We start from the raw sequence: 15,887 nt of genomic DNA on the forward strand, positions 1-15,887 counted from the left end.
GAGAAGCAGAGGAGACCACCCTACAGGATGGTACCAAGGCAGCGGACCAGTGAGGGACTCAGTGGCTGAGGGGCATACACAGGCTGTTGGTGACTTGTGCATAGGCTGTGGGCTGCTAATGGCTAGAGCATGTAAACAAGGTAACAGAACTGGAATTCAAGAGGGTGCTGATTTTAAGAAGGGCTCGGAGGTCTGGATATGGAGTTTGGGTTGCTGACGGATCGATGTGCAGATGCAGAGGCTGCTGGACCACTGGAGGCAGAAGGCATTTTTGTGCAATAGTGGGTTCTGTGCTATTAAATGACAATAAAGGAATCTTGAACCTTGAATATGTTGCATTGCAATTTTGGTCTCTCTGCCTGTCCTTCCACACAAATGTGTGCCAATTCTCTCTTCCTCTGCCCCTTCACTTTGGTTTCCACCCTCTGCAAATCTAGTACAAACTCCACCCCCTGCCCTCCCCACCACCCCAACAACAGCATTAGCAAAGCCTGCTGGCAGGATATTGGTTCTCATCCAGCTCAGATGCAACCCGTCCCATTTGTACAGGTCAGTCCTTCCACAGAAAAACATCCAAGAACTTGAAACCCTGCTCCCTGCACCATATCTTCAGCCACTCATTTGCCTGCACTATCTTCATGTTCTGACCTTCCCATGCTTTTGGCACCAGGAGTAATCCAGAGATTACCACCTTGGAGGTCCCGCTCATCAGCTTCTTTCGCCACTCCTTAAACTTACTTTGCAGAACCTCAACCACACTGCTGCCTATGTCATTGGTACCAATAAGCACCATGACCTCTGGCTGCTCACCTTCCCCTTTAAGAATATTCTGCAACCAATCAGAGACATTCTGGACCCGAGCATCCAGGAAGCAACACATTATCCTGGAGTCTTTTTTTTTAGCCACAGAATCCCCTGTTTGTTCCCCTAACTATCGAGTCTCCAATGACTATCCCTTTGCTTGACTTCACTCTTCCCTTCTGAGGCTCAGAGCTGACCACAGTTCTATTGGTCTGGATATGACCTTGCCCAGATCAGTCATCCTCCACAGAAATATCCAAAAGGGTATACTTGTAGCTGAGGAGAATGGTCATGGGGTGACTCTGCACTGACTTCTTTCTTGCTTACTTCTCTTGGTGTTCACCCATCTACTAGTTGAATCCTACCTTCTGGTGGCAACCACCTGCTCAAAAGTCTTTTCGATGACTTGCTCAGCCTCCTGGCTGATCCTTCATTCATCCAACTGCAGCTCCATTTCCTTAATACGATCTTTCAGGAGCTGGAGTTGGCTGTATTTCCTGCAGGAGTCTTCTTCTTTTTTGTCTTTGGCTTGGCTTCGCGGACGAAGATTTATGGAGGGGGTAAAAAGTCCACGTCAGCTGCAGGCTCGTTTGTGGCTGACCAGTCCGATGCGGGACAGGCAGACACGATTGCAGCGGTTGCAAGGGAAAATTGGTTGGTTGGGGTTGGGTGTTGGGTTTTTCCTCCTTTGCCTTTTGTCAGTGAGGTGGGCTCTGCGGTCTTCTTCAAAGGAGGCTGCTGCCCGCCAAACTGTGAGGCGCCAAGATGCACGGTTTGAGGCGTTATCAGCCCACTGGCGGTGGTCAATGTGGCAGGCACCAAGAGATTTCTTTAGGCAGTCCTTGTACCTTTTCTTTGGTGCACCTCTGTCACGGTGGCCAGTGGAGAGCTCGCCATATAATACGATCTTGGGAAGGCGATGGTCCTCCATTCTGGAGACGTGACCCATCCAGCGCAGCTGGATCTTCAGCAGCGTGGACTCGATGCTGTCGACCTCTGCCATCTCGAGTACCTCGACGTTAGGGGTGTGAGCGCTCCAATGGATGTTGAGGATGGAGCGGAGACAACGCTGGTGGAAGCGTTCTAGGAGCCGTAGGTGGTGCCGGTAGAGGACCCATGATTCGGAGCCGAACAGGAGTGTGGGTATGACAACGGCTCTGTATACGCTTATCTTTGTGAGGTTTTTCAGTTGGTTGTTTTTCCAGACTCTTTTGTGTAGTCTTCCAAAGGCGCTATTTGCCTTGGCGAGTCTGTTGTCTATCTCATTGTCGATCCTTGCATCTGATGAAATGGTGCAGCCGAGATAGGTAAACTGGTTGACCGTTTTGAGTTTTGTGTGCCCGATGGAGATGTGGGGGGGCTGGTAGTCATGGTGGGGAGCTGGCTGATGGAGGACCTCAGTTTTCTTCAGGCTGACTTCCAGGCCAAACATTTTGGCAGTTTCCGCAAAGCAGGACGTCAAGCGCTGAAGAGCTGGCTCTGAATGGGCAACTAAAGCGGCATCATCTGCAAAGAGTAGTTCACGGACAAGTTTCTCTTGTGTCTTGGTGTGAGCTTGCAGGCGCCTCAGATTGAAGAGACTGCCATCCGTGCGGTACCGGATGTAAACAGCGTCTTCATTGTTGGGGTCTTTCATGGCTTGGTTCAGCATCATGCTGAAGAAGATTGAAAAGAGGGTTGGTGCCAGAACACAGCCTTGCTTCACGCCATTGTTAATGGAGAAGGGTTCAGAGAGCTCATTGCTGTATCTGACCCGACCTTGTTGGTTTTCGTGCAGTTGGATAATCATGTTGAGGAACTTTGGGGGACATCCGATGCGCTCTAGTATTTGCCAAAGCCCTTTCCTGCTCACGGTGTCGAAGGCTTTGGTGAGGTCAACAAAGGTGATGTAGAGTCCTTTGTTTTGTTCTCTACACTTTTCTTGGAGCTGTCTGAGGGCAAAGACCATGTCAGTGGTTCCTCTGTTAGCGCGAAAGCCGCACTGTGATTCTGGGAGAATATTCTCAGCGACACTAGGTATTATTCTATTTAGTAGAATCCTAGCGAAGATTTTGCCTGCAATGGAGAGCAACGTGATTCCCCTGTAGTTTGAGCAGTCTGATTTCTCGCCTTTGTTTTTGTACAGGGTGATGATGGTGGCATCACGAAGATCCTGAGGCAGTTTACCTTGGTCCCAACAAAGCTTGAAAAACTCATGCAGTTTGGCATGCAGAGTTTTGCCGCCAGCCTTCCAGACTTCTGGGGGGATTCCATCCATACCTGCTGCTTTGCCACTTTTCAGTTGTTCGATTGCCTTATATGTCTCATCCAGGGTGGGAACCTCATCCAGCTCTAGCCTTAGGGGCTGTTGAGGGAGCTGGAGCAGGGCGGAATCTTGGACTGAGCGGTTGGTACTGAAAAGAGATTGGAAGTGTTCTGACCATCGGTTGAGGATGGAGATCTTGTCGCTGAGGAGGACTTTGCCGTCTGAGCTGCGCAGCGGGCTTTGGACTTGGGGTGAGGGGCCGTACACAGCCTTTAGAGCCTCGTAGAAACCCCTGAAGTCGCCAATGTCCGCGCTGAGCTGTGTTCGTTTGGCGAGGCTAGTCCACCACTCATTTTGGATCTCCCGGAGTTTGCGCTGAAGATGGCTGCATGCGCGACGGAAGGCTTGTTTCTTCTCTGGACAGGACGGCTTTGTAAGGTGAGCCTGGTGGGCAGCTCGCTTCTTTGCCAGCAGCTCCTGGATTTCCTGGCTGTTTTCGTCAAACCAGTCCTTGTTTTTCCTGGAGGAGAAGCCCAGTACCTCTTCAGTGGATTGCAGTATGGTAGTCTTCAACTGATCCCAGAGGGTTTCAGGGGACGGGTCCGTGAGGCGGGTTGCAACGTCGAGCTTTGCTTTGAGGTTTGCCTGGAAGTTTCCTCTCGCTTCGTCTGACTGCAGTTTTCCAACATTGAACCTCTTTCTGGGGGCTTTATTGTTCCTGGGCTTTGGCTTGAAGTGAAGGTTGAGCTTGCAGCGAACCAGCCGGTGGTCAGTGTGGCATTCCGCGCTAGGCATGACCCTGGTGTGGAGCACATCTTGTTTGTCACTTTCTCGCACCAGGATGTAGTCCTGGTGTAGTCATCAAGGAAACCATCGGATTCTATTAATTCACTCATCCTACAGGAGGAGCATTCCATTGCCATATCTGCCCTCACTTCTGCACTATACTGAGGGCTATCAAGACCAAATCAGCAATAATGAAAGAAAAACACCTTTCATACTTGCTTCTTTGACCTCAGCCTCTTCTTGCCGAAACCTCTTGAGCCAAAGCCTCAACTCCCCACTCCTACACTGGGCGACTCATATGATGGTTGCTCCAACAATGGCTGCTTCACTTTTATTTGTTCCTGTGAATTAATTGCAATTTTATTGGTCCGCTAAAGCGCCAAGCCCCATGAACATTCCTTTTTAAATTTATCCCCGACTGTGTGTAATTGTCATAGCAAATCGATTAGTCTGCTAAAGTCGCAGTTGCATTGTTGTTTGCACCAGATTTAATTTCTGAAGAACCATCCAAAGGTTGCATAATAATTAAGAAAAAAGAAAGTGGCTGTACTGTGTAATTCATTGCACACGCATTTTAGCCTGTGATTATTTACTCTCAGAATTGCTTTCAGGACAGTGTCTAGATGGAGAATTTTCATCTGATGGATTCAGGCCATGTCAGACATGTCCTTTTGGAACATATCAGACAGAAATTGGAAGGACTTCTTGCTTTTCTTGTGGGGGAGGTTTAACAACAAAGCGTAAAGGATCAACGACATTTCAGGATTGTGAAACTAAAGGTAAGGTCATTATGTTTAGCTATTTCTTCTAGTTTTGAGACTTGCTTGATATTTTAGACAAGAACAAGAAAATTGGTATATTTTGTTTTGGATGTTGAAACAGAATTTTAGAGAGAAAAATCTATGTAATTATTTTTGTGTAATGCTTCTCAGAACAGTACTATGCCAGGGTTTTCATCACACTTAGCAAGTGAAACAATATCAATATCTTGATCTGCAGCAGTTAATTGTATTATTTTTCTACCGGGAAATCTCTCAGACCAGAAAGAAGGCATTCTACCCAAGTTACCCAAACTGGTTATTTGGAAAAATGCCCGATTAGTCTTCCACCATTATTTTGCATCTTTAGGGTAAATGAAGATCCGCGTGAAACAAATTTTTCTAATCACATCTTGTGGCATAAGATAAAAAAGCTGCAAACTTAGCTTTGTCCTTTTAGATTTATTAACCTTGGAGTGGAGTAAACTAGGGAACTAGGTGAATAGCTAGGGTGGATTTTACAGTGGGTTCTTTCAGGGTCATGGCAGATTGTATGTGTGCCTGGAAGAGCACTTTGTAATTCAGGGTTTTGAAATATTGCATGTCATAACTTTTTAAGATGATGTTTGGATTTTCTATTGTATTTTTACAGTTCAGTGTTCAGCTGGCCATTTTTATGATACAAGCACACACAGATGCATACGATGTCCAGTGGGATTGTACCAGCCAGAGTTTGGGCAAAATCATTGCATTGCTTGTCCTGGAAATACCACCACAGATTTTGATGGATCAACTAATATTACTCAATGTAAAAGTGGGTGTATTCTGTATTATTGAATTACAGTTATTAACTATCTGTAGGTGTTTACGTTGAGGTAATGATGACACACTGGAAGGAAAGAATGCACATAAAAGAAAATGCTCAGAGTTATGTTCACCAGTGAGGGAAATAAATTATACAGTCAATGTTTTCCTATTTTTAAAGTGAAGCAGGAGAATTCTCCATAGATATTCTGTTTGCACCACTGTCATAAAATGATCTCTAACATTGTGTCCACCACTGTGTCTTTTTGTGTCCTTTACAAAGTTTGGGATTTCCACCATAAACCTCATCATTTCTATTTCCCTCATCTTGCACAAGATACTCCTTAAAAATTATTTCTTGAATAAACTTCTGCCTTCACCACACCCCATGTTGTGTGTGGCTGCCTTTGTTTGATAATTCTGTGAAACAGTTTGGTATGTTGACACTATTGATAATTGATGCCATGCTACTTTACACCCAATCCCACATAACACACTGCGTAACAAACACTGAATGCTCGGGGCTCCAAAATGAACTTGGTCTTTGGGACTCTGAATATGTGAATGAATGATCAGGCAACTTTTCCAAGAGTCATGCTAAAATCACCAAATACTCAGGTTATGATTGGGTTGACCAGCAGTTTATAAAGTGTCCTTGGAAAGTTGGTAAAGGACACATTATGTCCATATATTGCACTCTCTCAAATTCCAAATTTGAACCCATAAATCAGGTGCAACAGCGACTCTGTTCATACATAGGTATGCTGAAATTAATTTCTTGTCAGATTTTCATTGAGAACCAGGTGACTCAACATAATAGCATTTCAGATATTTTAGAAACTGAATTCAAATGTCAGGATTTGAGAGTGAGAACCTGAAATGTGATTGTTTTAAAAATATTTGCTTTAAATGAAAGAAAGCTGAAGCACAAATGATCTCTCCTGAGGAAATAACACAACTTTGGTTGGATTTGGCATCCATTATGCATGATATCACCACAAAACTATAATCAAATATACATAAAAGTTACACATTTAAAATTGTCAATCAATCAATAGATCAATAAATGATGAAAGTACAAGAGGTTGTCATGTTTCATTTCTAAATCATAATCATAGGAGATAGCGACTTGGAAATAGACCCTTTGGCCCAACCTGTCACTGCTGACCAAGTTGTCTACCCAAGTTATATGTTTAAGAATTCTTTATATAAAGAATTTTTGTACTACATCATCCTCAAGTTCAATTAACTGATCTTCGAGCAGAAGTGCTATTCCATGATGGTCCGTGAAATATTGAACTTAGAACTTCAGTTATTTTTAAGTAATGAGTGCTTTTAAAGTGAATTGAACACATTGATGAAAAATCAAAAACCCGATCAAACTATTTTCCCTCCTGCATCAGTTTTGGTGATTCTGAACAGTTTTTGATCATTTCATATGCCAACTTCCATTTGTGGAATGTTTTAAAAACATCCCCATCTTCACAAGAAAATATGGAAAATAATTGAAGATTCAGTTAAGGAGGTAGATTGGAGGAATAGCTTGACGAAGCAGAGAAGTTTAGTTGGAGAATTACAAAACCAAAGGAAATGGCCATGGAGTGATTCAATTTGGAGATGGTCAAGAGATTGGAATTAAGGAGTATAAATATCTCGGTGGTTCTTGTACTGGGGGGAGATAACAGAGATAGGGTGGATCAAGATTACTGGGGACATTTGATAAGTATGAAAAAATTGTGTACAGATAAATGGTTAAAGTTAACCTTGAATTGAGCAGAATAATCAGTTGTGTGATTGTACTTCTTTTCTAACAATTCAAATGATGGTTTAGATGGGTTGATTTTCTGATTTGCACAAAGAGCTTTTGTGGTAGCATGATGTATTGGGATTAGTGCTTATGTATATATCTATTATTGTAGAATGCTTGTTAACTCTCTCTCTCTTCAGATGCCTTAAGTTCAGTGTGAGGCACTTAATTCCATTTTTTGTGGTTATTCTGCATCAGACAGACAGTGTGGAGGAGAACTTGGAGATTATACAGGATATATTGAGTCTCCAAATTACCCTGGAGACTACCCTTCAAATGTTGAGTGCACCTGGAATTTAAGTCCACCTCCAAAACGCCGCATTCTTATTGTTGTACCAGAAATATTCCTTCCAGTTGACGATGAGTGTGGAGACTACTTGGTCATGAGAAAGAGCTGTGAGTAAGAATGGTGATAAAATTTATTGTTTTATACTTTTCCACATTGAAGCTTTTAAGAGCAAGCCAATATTTATTAAAAAGTCAATGCACTTAAGTGACTTCAAAGTTGCAATCTTAACTCCTAATTTATAACTGTGCTTGCAGAATCTGATGATGAAATCGTGACCTCATATATTGTGCTGTAGATATCAAAATGCATGGACATGGGTGGCAAGTGTTACTGCATGGTCAGAAAAACAGAAGGCTGGAGTTATTTTATTCCATCAAGACAATGAGCAATTTCTCACTTCCCTTCCTCGTTATCGCTTTAACTGAGATTAGTTAGTTCTTCTTCTGCCTTCATTTTCCTTTCTTCAACATTCTTTCCTCCTTGTTCATTTTTCCTTCTTCTGACTTCCAGCAATCCAAATTATGAACAAAATTAACTTGTGTCTGTACAATGAGAACCCATTCATTGCCTAGGGATGGTCTGTACTATCCTTCGACATACATTTCTCCAATGAGGTCTCTGCGGAATGCTGGCTGGCTGGCTGTAACCTGACCTATTCATTTCAGTGAGAGATTATCCAGTCTATCAACAACAACTCTAGATGCACTAGGTGTCCTTAAAACATTATGGTTCATACAACTTGAATTAGATAATGACTTCATTTTTGAAAAGTTATCCACTTTGGATTTCTAGGAAAATACATGAATTTTAACTACAAAGTACATTTCTTAGAATTCTTGTAGGTAAAATATACAATGGGGTAAAAACATTGTTAACTTAGGAATAATGTCACATGAATGTATTATCTAGTGGATTTTAAATACACTACAATAGTGGTTCAATTGCATAGAATTAAAAAATGTTAACTTCTTAGGAGTATCAAATTAAAATATACATCAAATACTGTATGTGGTGTTCAAAATATAGTAAAACCTCTGGTATCCAGCACTTATGGGGATTGGTAGATACCGGATAAATGAGGTTTCTGGTTGCTTGAGACTGCATGCTGCATGAACGGAGAACTAACGGTGAGGCAGGCCAATGTTAAACTTTGTATTTTTTACTCATTTATTTTCCTTGATTTTTTTTGCCAGTTGGTTGAGGTTGCCAGTTGCTTGAATTTGGGATAACAGGGAATTTACTGTATTGTAGATATAGTCTTTTTAATGATAGTTATTTCAAGTAATCTACTACTTGCTGTGGCAATATTAGTAGTATTTGATCTGAGTTTTCAATTAACTTAGTGCTCAAAAATTATCCATGTCACTGACTAAATCTCTTCTTGTTGTGTCAATGATCAGCTTTGTCTAATTCCGTGACAACTTATGAAACCTGTCAGACCTATGAGCGGCCTATAGCATTCACATCAAGATCAAGGAAATTATGGATTCAATTCAAGTCCAATGAAGGGAATAGTGGCAAAGGATTTCAGGTTCCATATGTAACATATGATGGTAACTATAGAGACCTCCTTTACAATATCTGTCCAATTTGCCTTTCTATTTTACATAACTCTCCTCATACAGCCATACCAAGAGTCAGTTCCAAATATTGTGTCTCCATGCCTTCTCAATGAATTCATTATTGTAGGAATATGAGTGATACAGCATTTTTATCTATTGAACCCCCACCCCAGCCCCATCCCCAAATAATCTTTACGTCTATATTGTGAAGCTGATGTATTTGGGAATAATTCCACAGTACAGAAATTGTCTGAAGCAATTTCCAAGTAATTTTACGTTAGATGTGAATATTGACAAAGGAGAATGACATATTCAGCTTCATTAGTAAGGAACTGAGGATCGGAGGATAGCTCATGTTGTTGTTTAAAAAAGGCTCCAAAAGTAGCCCAGGAAATTGTAGGCTGGTGATTCTGATGTCAGTAGTAGGTAAATAATTAGAAGGTGTCCTAAGACATCGGATTTACAAATATTTGGATAGCCAGGGAATGATTACAGATAGTCACCATGGCTTTGTGCATGGTAGGTTGAGTTCAACCAATCTTATAGAGTTTTTTGAGGAGGTTATAAGGAAAGATGATGAAGGAAAGGCTGTAAATGTTTACATGGACTTCAGTAAGGCTTTTCACAAGTTCCACATGGGAGGTTAGTCAGGAAAGTTCAGACACTCAGTATTCATGGCAGAAGCACAGAGTGGTAGTGGATGATTACTTCTCAGAGTGAAGACCTGTGACTAGTGGAGTGCTTCACGATCACTGTTGTTTGTCATCTATATCAATGATCTGGATGATAATGTGGTAAATTGGATAAGCAAGTTTGCAGATGACACGAAGATTGGAGGTGTTGTTGAAAATGAGAAAGTTTTCAAAGTTTGTAGAGGAATCTGGACCATCTGGAAGAATGGGATGAAAAATGGCAGATGGAATTTAACACAGACAAATGTGAGATGTTGCATTTTGGAAAGACAAACCAAAATAGGACATACACAGTAAATGGTAGGGCACTGAGGAATGCGATAGAACAGGGGGATCTGGAAATACAAATTCACAATTAACTGAAAGTGGCATCACAGGTAGATAGGATTGTAAAGAGAGCTTTTGGCATATTGGTCTTCATAAATCAGATTCAGATATTTATTGTCAGTGTACATACATGACATCACATACAATCCTGAGATTCCTTTTACCTGCAGGTGCGGCAAAATTACCATATTAGTTAATGCAAACAATGAACTGTACACAGAGTAATCTTGTAAACAAATAATGAACTGTAAACAGATAATTAATGTGAACAATCTGTGCAATACAAAGGGATCAAAAAGAAAATCAATAAAGTGTGCAAGTAAGTGTCCTTCGATGAGTCTCTAATTGAGTTTGTTCCTCAGGAGTCTGATGGAGAGGGGTAGCAGCTGTTCCTGAACCTGGTGGTGCCAGTCTTGTGGCACCTATTCCTCTTTCAAAGTACTGAGTGCAGGAGTTGGGATGTTATGGTAAAGTTGTATAAGATATCGGTGAGGCCAAATTTGGAATATTGTGTGCAGTTTTGGTCACCTAACTAGAGGAAAGATATCAATAAGATTGAAAGAGTGCAGAGAAGATTTACTAGGATGTTGCCTGGACTTCAGGAACTGAGTTACAGGGAAAGGTTAGGACTTTATTCCCTGGAGCATAGAAGAATGAGGGGAGATTTGATAAAAGTATACAAATTATGAGGGGTATAGATAGAGTAAATGCAAGTAGGCTTTTTTTTAACTGAGGTTAGGTGAGATAAGGGTTAAGGGTAAAAGGAGAAAATTTAGGGATAACAAAGGGGAACGTCTTCACACAGAGAGTGGTGGGAGTGTGGAATGAGTGCCAGCTGAAGTGGTGAATGTGGGCTCAATTTTGACAGGTACATGGATGGGAGGGGTATGGAGGACTATGGACTAGGTTCAGGTCAGAGGGACTAGGCAGAATAATAATTCAGCACAGACTAGAAGAGCCAAAGGGCCTGTTTGCTATGCTGTAAAGTTCTTTGGTTCTATGGCCTTCCACCCACAAATACCATTCTCTTGAAGTCACTTTGTTGTCCTGATCTGTTCTGGATTCCTGCATTGAGGCCACAATTGGAAGCAGAGTTTGAAGGACACCATGGGGAAACTCTTCATCAAATTCCATTGTCAAATGCAACAGTTGATAAAGCCCTATCCCTATCTGAGGGAGCTGTCAGTAAATTTTGAAGTTTCTTTATGCCCTCGATAATTTGAAACATTTAAAAACTATGAAAATGAATTAGATATTCAAAAATATATTATTGCAATATTAGTGAAAAGTAAAAGGATCAAGAATGAGATATTTTTAACCTTAAAAACCATCCAACAAACAGCAAACAACAAAGCATAGCCTTGAAATCCCCATTGAAAAATATGTTGAATCTACTGAAACTGGCGCAGGAGCTGAGAGCCAATTCCCCAGATTAAATGCTGAGGATCCAGCTCTATTGTACAATATATAGGAAGTCTTGCATGGAATTCCCATTGGTATTTAAAGAGGTACCTGCCATTATTTTACCGTGTGGAACAAGGTGCATTTGCCTGTAAAATTTGGGCCATTCTGCCATGAACAAGCATGTATATTTCTACTTCTGGTAGGAGTCCCTGGATAGATATCAGGAGCAAGATCTCTCACTCATATTTGTCCCCTTCCCTCTCAGGCTTGTGGTTGTTGTTAAGACTGGATTTTGCTTTGTTGGGAACACATTCGAAGTTTATTGAAGAACTGGATTTTATAACATTTATCACTAATTATATCAAATGTAAAGGCAACTTTTCTAGGGAAAGGTGAAATTAGAAAATAAATACATTGGATGGGGGAAAAATGTAAAATGTAAAATTCTTTACCAAAGCAAGAAAATTTACACTAAACAAGTGGGAAAAACACAAATATTGTGGCATTCAGTCACTTAATCTCCTTTCAGAAGATATTTTTGCAACTATCAATACCATCAAAATATTATTTTTTTCTGTTACAGAAGACTACCAAGAACTGATTGAAGATATAGTTCGAGATGGTCGTTTGTATGCATCAGAGAATCATCAAGAAATACTGAAGGTACGCTGCAAAGAATGGACATTGGTGCAAAATCTATTTGAACCAATATTTGCTCAGTTTTCATTTTATAAAATTAATATACACAAGAGCATTGCTTAAATAGGAACAATTAATAATATATTTTCTGTGATAACTTTTACCTCCACATTTCTGGGCAGGATACAGTGCACAATTAATTATTATTTCTTCATAATTATTATTTGATGAAGTGCCAATGTGCTGTGGAAGCACAAACATGAGGATGGCTGAATAACAGGAGCAGAGTAGTAGCAAAGGTTGCTCTTTTGATCGGAGTGAAGAGTACTGTGGGTCAGTGCTGGTTTTCTTAATATATATTAACCACTTGGACCTGGGTCAAGATATTTCCAAATTTTACAATGACACTGAAATTGGAGTTGTAATGAACTGTCAGTAGGATAAGTAAGAGGTTTCAACAAGATATACAATGTAGATGCTGGTGAATGAGTGGATGGAAGTCAGAAGAAATTGAATGCAGAGAAAGGCGAAGTCTTACATTCTGATGAGACCATTTATATACACTGAGACTTCAAGCTGGGCATAATCCATCTTTAATATGTTTTGCCTACCTGTATAAGTTTTTAAAAAAATTGAACTTGCACCAGGCGCACCTCAATGAGATACAGTGTTGTGCATCAATGTACATTCAGAATGAATGTAAGAATAAATAAAAATGGCCAAACTCAGTTCAATATGGGGTCAAAACAACTGAATGTTTTATTTTCTGGTCAACAACAGGTATCCTGCTAGTAATGTCATATTTGTCAACTCATTCTACTGAATGAGGCAATGAGTTAATTGGCCTGACGAATGACAGATTATAAACATAACCTGTGGAGTTGAGAATTGAGATGTTGAAACATTGTAGGTTATATTTTGCTGCAAGCAACAAAGTGACAACAATTTTGTATGATTGAGTGAAGAGTTCATCTTTTTCAATGTAAGTTTTATGCTGACATCAGCACTGGAGGGCATTCAGCAATAGTGCTGTCATCAAGCAAGCTACGCAGCAAATCAAACTGTAGCGATATATGACATCATATTGGAAAGTGACAAATGGGCATTATTCAGTTTTTTGAATTTTTATGGGGAGTGAATTAAAGATTGGAACATAAATTTGGGAATGAGGTAAACAACATCATATCATAAGAATTATTTAAATTTTTTTTAAAAAATCATTTGACAAAGCATGCTATTAGTCTTTCAACTCCACAGAAGTTTCTTTCACCCATTAGTCATACATGTGCACCTTCCTGTAGAGGTGAGTAGTTAGCAAATCACCAATGGGTCTTTGATAGGTTTTACTGTTTCCTGTGTACTGTTCAAAAACAAACTTTTGGGAAACTCTACACAAAAATCATAAAAATAAATATTTTAAAAATAAAAATTACGTGGCCAGAGAATGTAAATCTTGGTTTCATTCAATGTGGAAGTACAAATCAGATATAATTTAAGTGTATGATTCTGTTGTACTTGTTAAAGTTTGCATAACATGAATTTAGATTGACTCTTCCAATTTTTTTTCTGCAGGACAAGAAACTCATCAAGGCTCTATTTGATGTTTTAGCACATCCACAAAATTACTTTAAATACACAGCACAAGAATCCAGAGAAATGTTCCCAAGGTCATTTATTCGACTATTGCGTTCAAAAGTTTCCAGATTTTTACGGCCTTACAAGTAGCTGACAATTTTTCTACAAAGTTTGAACATTGATATTTCTTTAGAACATTTTAAAATGTTTCATTTAATCTGTTTACCTTCAGTTGGCTTGAACTTCTTTAAAAATGACCGTGATGTTTTTATGTCCCATCTGATTGCAAACTATTATGTATTCAAAATATTGAATCCTGTAAGACATTGATGGTGAACTGGGAATTTCCTTGTTCTCATTTATATTAAACAACAAATTATCCTGCTCACCTAAATAGCCTAGCCATTTTTGATGAAGTAGTATTGATGGAGATGAATGCTGCAGGAATACATAACCTGTGGCTAGCAAAGGTTTTAGTTGGCAAAAATATATTGTTTGGTGCTCATTAGAACTGGCTGGTTCCTATTCCTTATTGAAAAACAAATGTCAATTGGAAGCAATGAAAATTATTCACTGGAAGCTGAAGTAATGTGCTCGCCTCTGTAGGAAATTAACAACCATCAAAATAACTTGGGTGATCTATACTGTCACAATGTCAAATCTGTATGCCCTTTGAGAAATTCAGTGCTCTTATTTCTAGTGAATGTCTGCTGTTAAAAATGGTAAAGTAAAATGTGAAAATTGCTCAGCCTTCTTTAATTTACAATGTTTCATCGACCTGTTATATCAATTAGCCATTGGGCCTTAAAGTGATCTCCATGTAGAAATACTTACATGTGGCAATGAAAATGCTTCCACCTGTACTTTGTTTATATTTTGTAATGTTTCTGGGAAAATCTTTTTTTAAGAGCATCATTCTCATGTAATCTCATATACATATGCAGTTATTTTCTGAGTTCAGTTTTGGTTGTCTTGAATATTTTTGATAAAACTTTAAAGGTGTTCTGGGTAATTCTCTTGCAGCATTCTTGTTCCTCCATATACGTAGGATAATTAATCTGGTCCATGCAGGGTGTCATTTATATACGAATTGGCCTTCGTATCTCAATGAGAGAACATTGATGCAAATTCTCTTTATAATATCTCATATGAAAATAGATGAGTTGATGATCAAGGCACAGATCTGGTTGCCTAACTACAGGAAGGATATCAGTAAGATTGAAAGAGTGCAAAGAAGATTTTCTAGGATGTTGTCGAGTCTTTAGGAGTTGAGTTACAGGGAAAGATTAAACAGGTTAGGACTTTATTCCTTGGAGTGTAGAAGAATGAGGGGAGATTTGATTGAGGTTTACAAAATTATGAGGGGTATAGACAGAATAAATGCGAGTAGGCTCTTTCCACTTAGATTAGGAGAGATACATATGAGAGGACATGGCTTTAGCGTGAAAGGGAAAGGTTTAGGAGGAACATTAGGGGGAACTTCATTCAGAGAGAGGTGGGAGTGTGGAATGAGCTGCCACCTGATGTGGTAAATGCAGGCTCACTCTTAAGTTTTAAGAATAAGTTGGATATATACATGGATGGGAGTGGTCTGGAGGGTTATGGAATGGGTGCAGGTCAGTGGGACTAGTGGAATGATGTTTCAATACAGACTAGAAGGGATGAATGGCCTGTTTTCTGTGCTATAGTGTTCTATGGTTCGATAATAAAATCAAACACAGCTTATCCTCAAGCCATCAAAAAGTGTGATAAAAATATTTGTGATCTATATTTGTAAGGCAGCTGAAAAAGATTATGGAAAGCACCATGACGCAGATGTTGCTCTAGTTCAGCAATTGTGTCCTGAAACTATATTATAGCAAAATCAAAATTCAAAACTTATCAAGTAAAATACCCAAAATTCTTCATAAGAACATTAGTAATCTAATTTTGGCACTGAGCTATATAAGAAGAAACCAGGACAGGTGAGTCAAGGCTTGTTACAGTGTTGGATTTTAAGTAAGTGTTTTACATAAAATTGAGTTGGGAAATTGAGTTATTTTAAGGAAAATATTCCAAAGGAAACTTATACATTCTAAAAATTCTGTTTATGGTGCAGAAGGGAGACGTTATGCGCAGGCTTGTGGTGTATCAGTAATTGTCAAAGAGTACATCACTCTCTTTACATTTCCAGCCCCTCATCCAAATAATAATTTGCA

At 39.7% G+C, this 15,887-nt stretch overlaps 1 protein-coding gene across 1 annotated transcript in view; it reads left to right on the forward strand.

The window, feature by feature from the left end:
• The window catches only part of scube2 (signal peptide, CUB domain, EGF-like 2), a 101,969-nt gene extending 87,803 nt beyond the window's left edge, over positions 1 to 14,166 (forward strand). The window contains exons 18-23 of the mRNA XM_069913957.1: positions 4,444 to 4,611; positions 5,243 to 5,404; positions 7,400 to 7,597; positions 8,891 to 9,043; positions 12,059 to 12,138; positions 13,687 to 14,166. Coding sequence (XP_069770058.1) covers positions 4,444 to 4,611; positions 5,243 to 5,404; positions 7,400 to 7,597; positions 8,891 to 9,043; positions 12,059 to 12,138; positions 13,687 to 13,839 — 914 coding nt within the window. The 3' untranslated portion in view covers positions 13,840 to 14,166. The remainder of the gene's footprint in view (positions 1 to 4,443; positions 4,612 to 5,242; positions 5,405 to 7,399; positions 7,598 to 8,890; positions 9,044 to 12,058; positions 12,139 to 13,686) is intronic.
• Positions 14,167 to 15,887: the final 1,721 nt, after the last annotated feature.

This window comes from Narcine bancroftii, chromosome 1 (genome assembly GCF_036971445.1).
Source record: "Narcine bancroftii isolate sNarBan1 chromosome 1, sNarBan1.hap1, whole genome shotgun sequence".
In the NCBI taxonomy this organism is placed as follows: Eukaryota; Metazoa; Chordata; class Chondrichthyes; order Torpediniformes; family Narcinidae; genus Narcine; species Narcine bancroftii.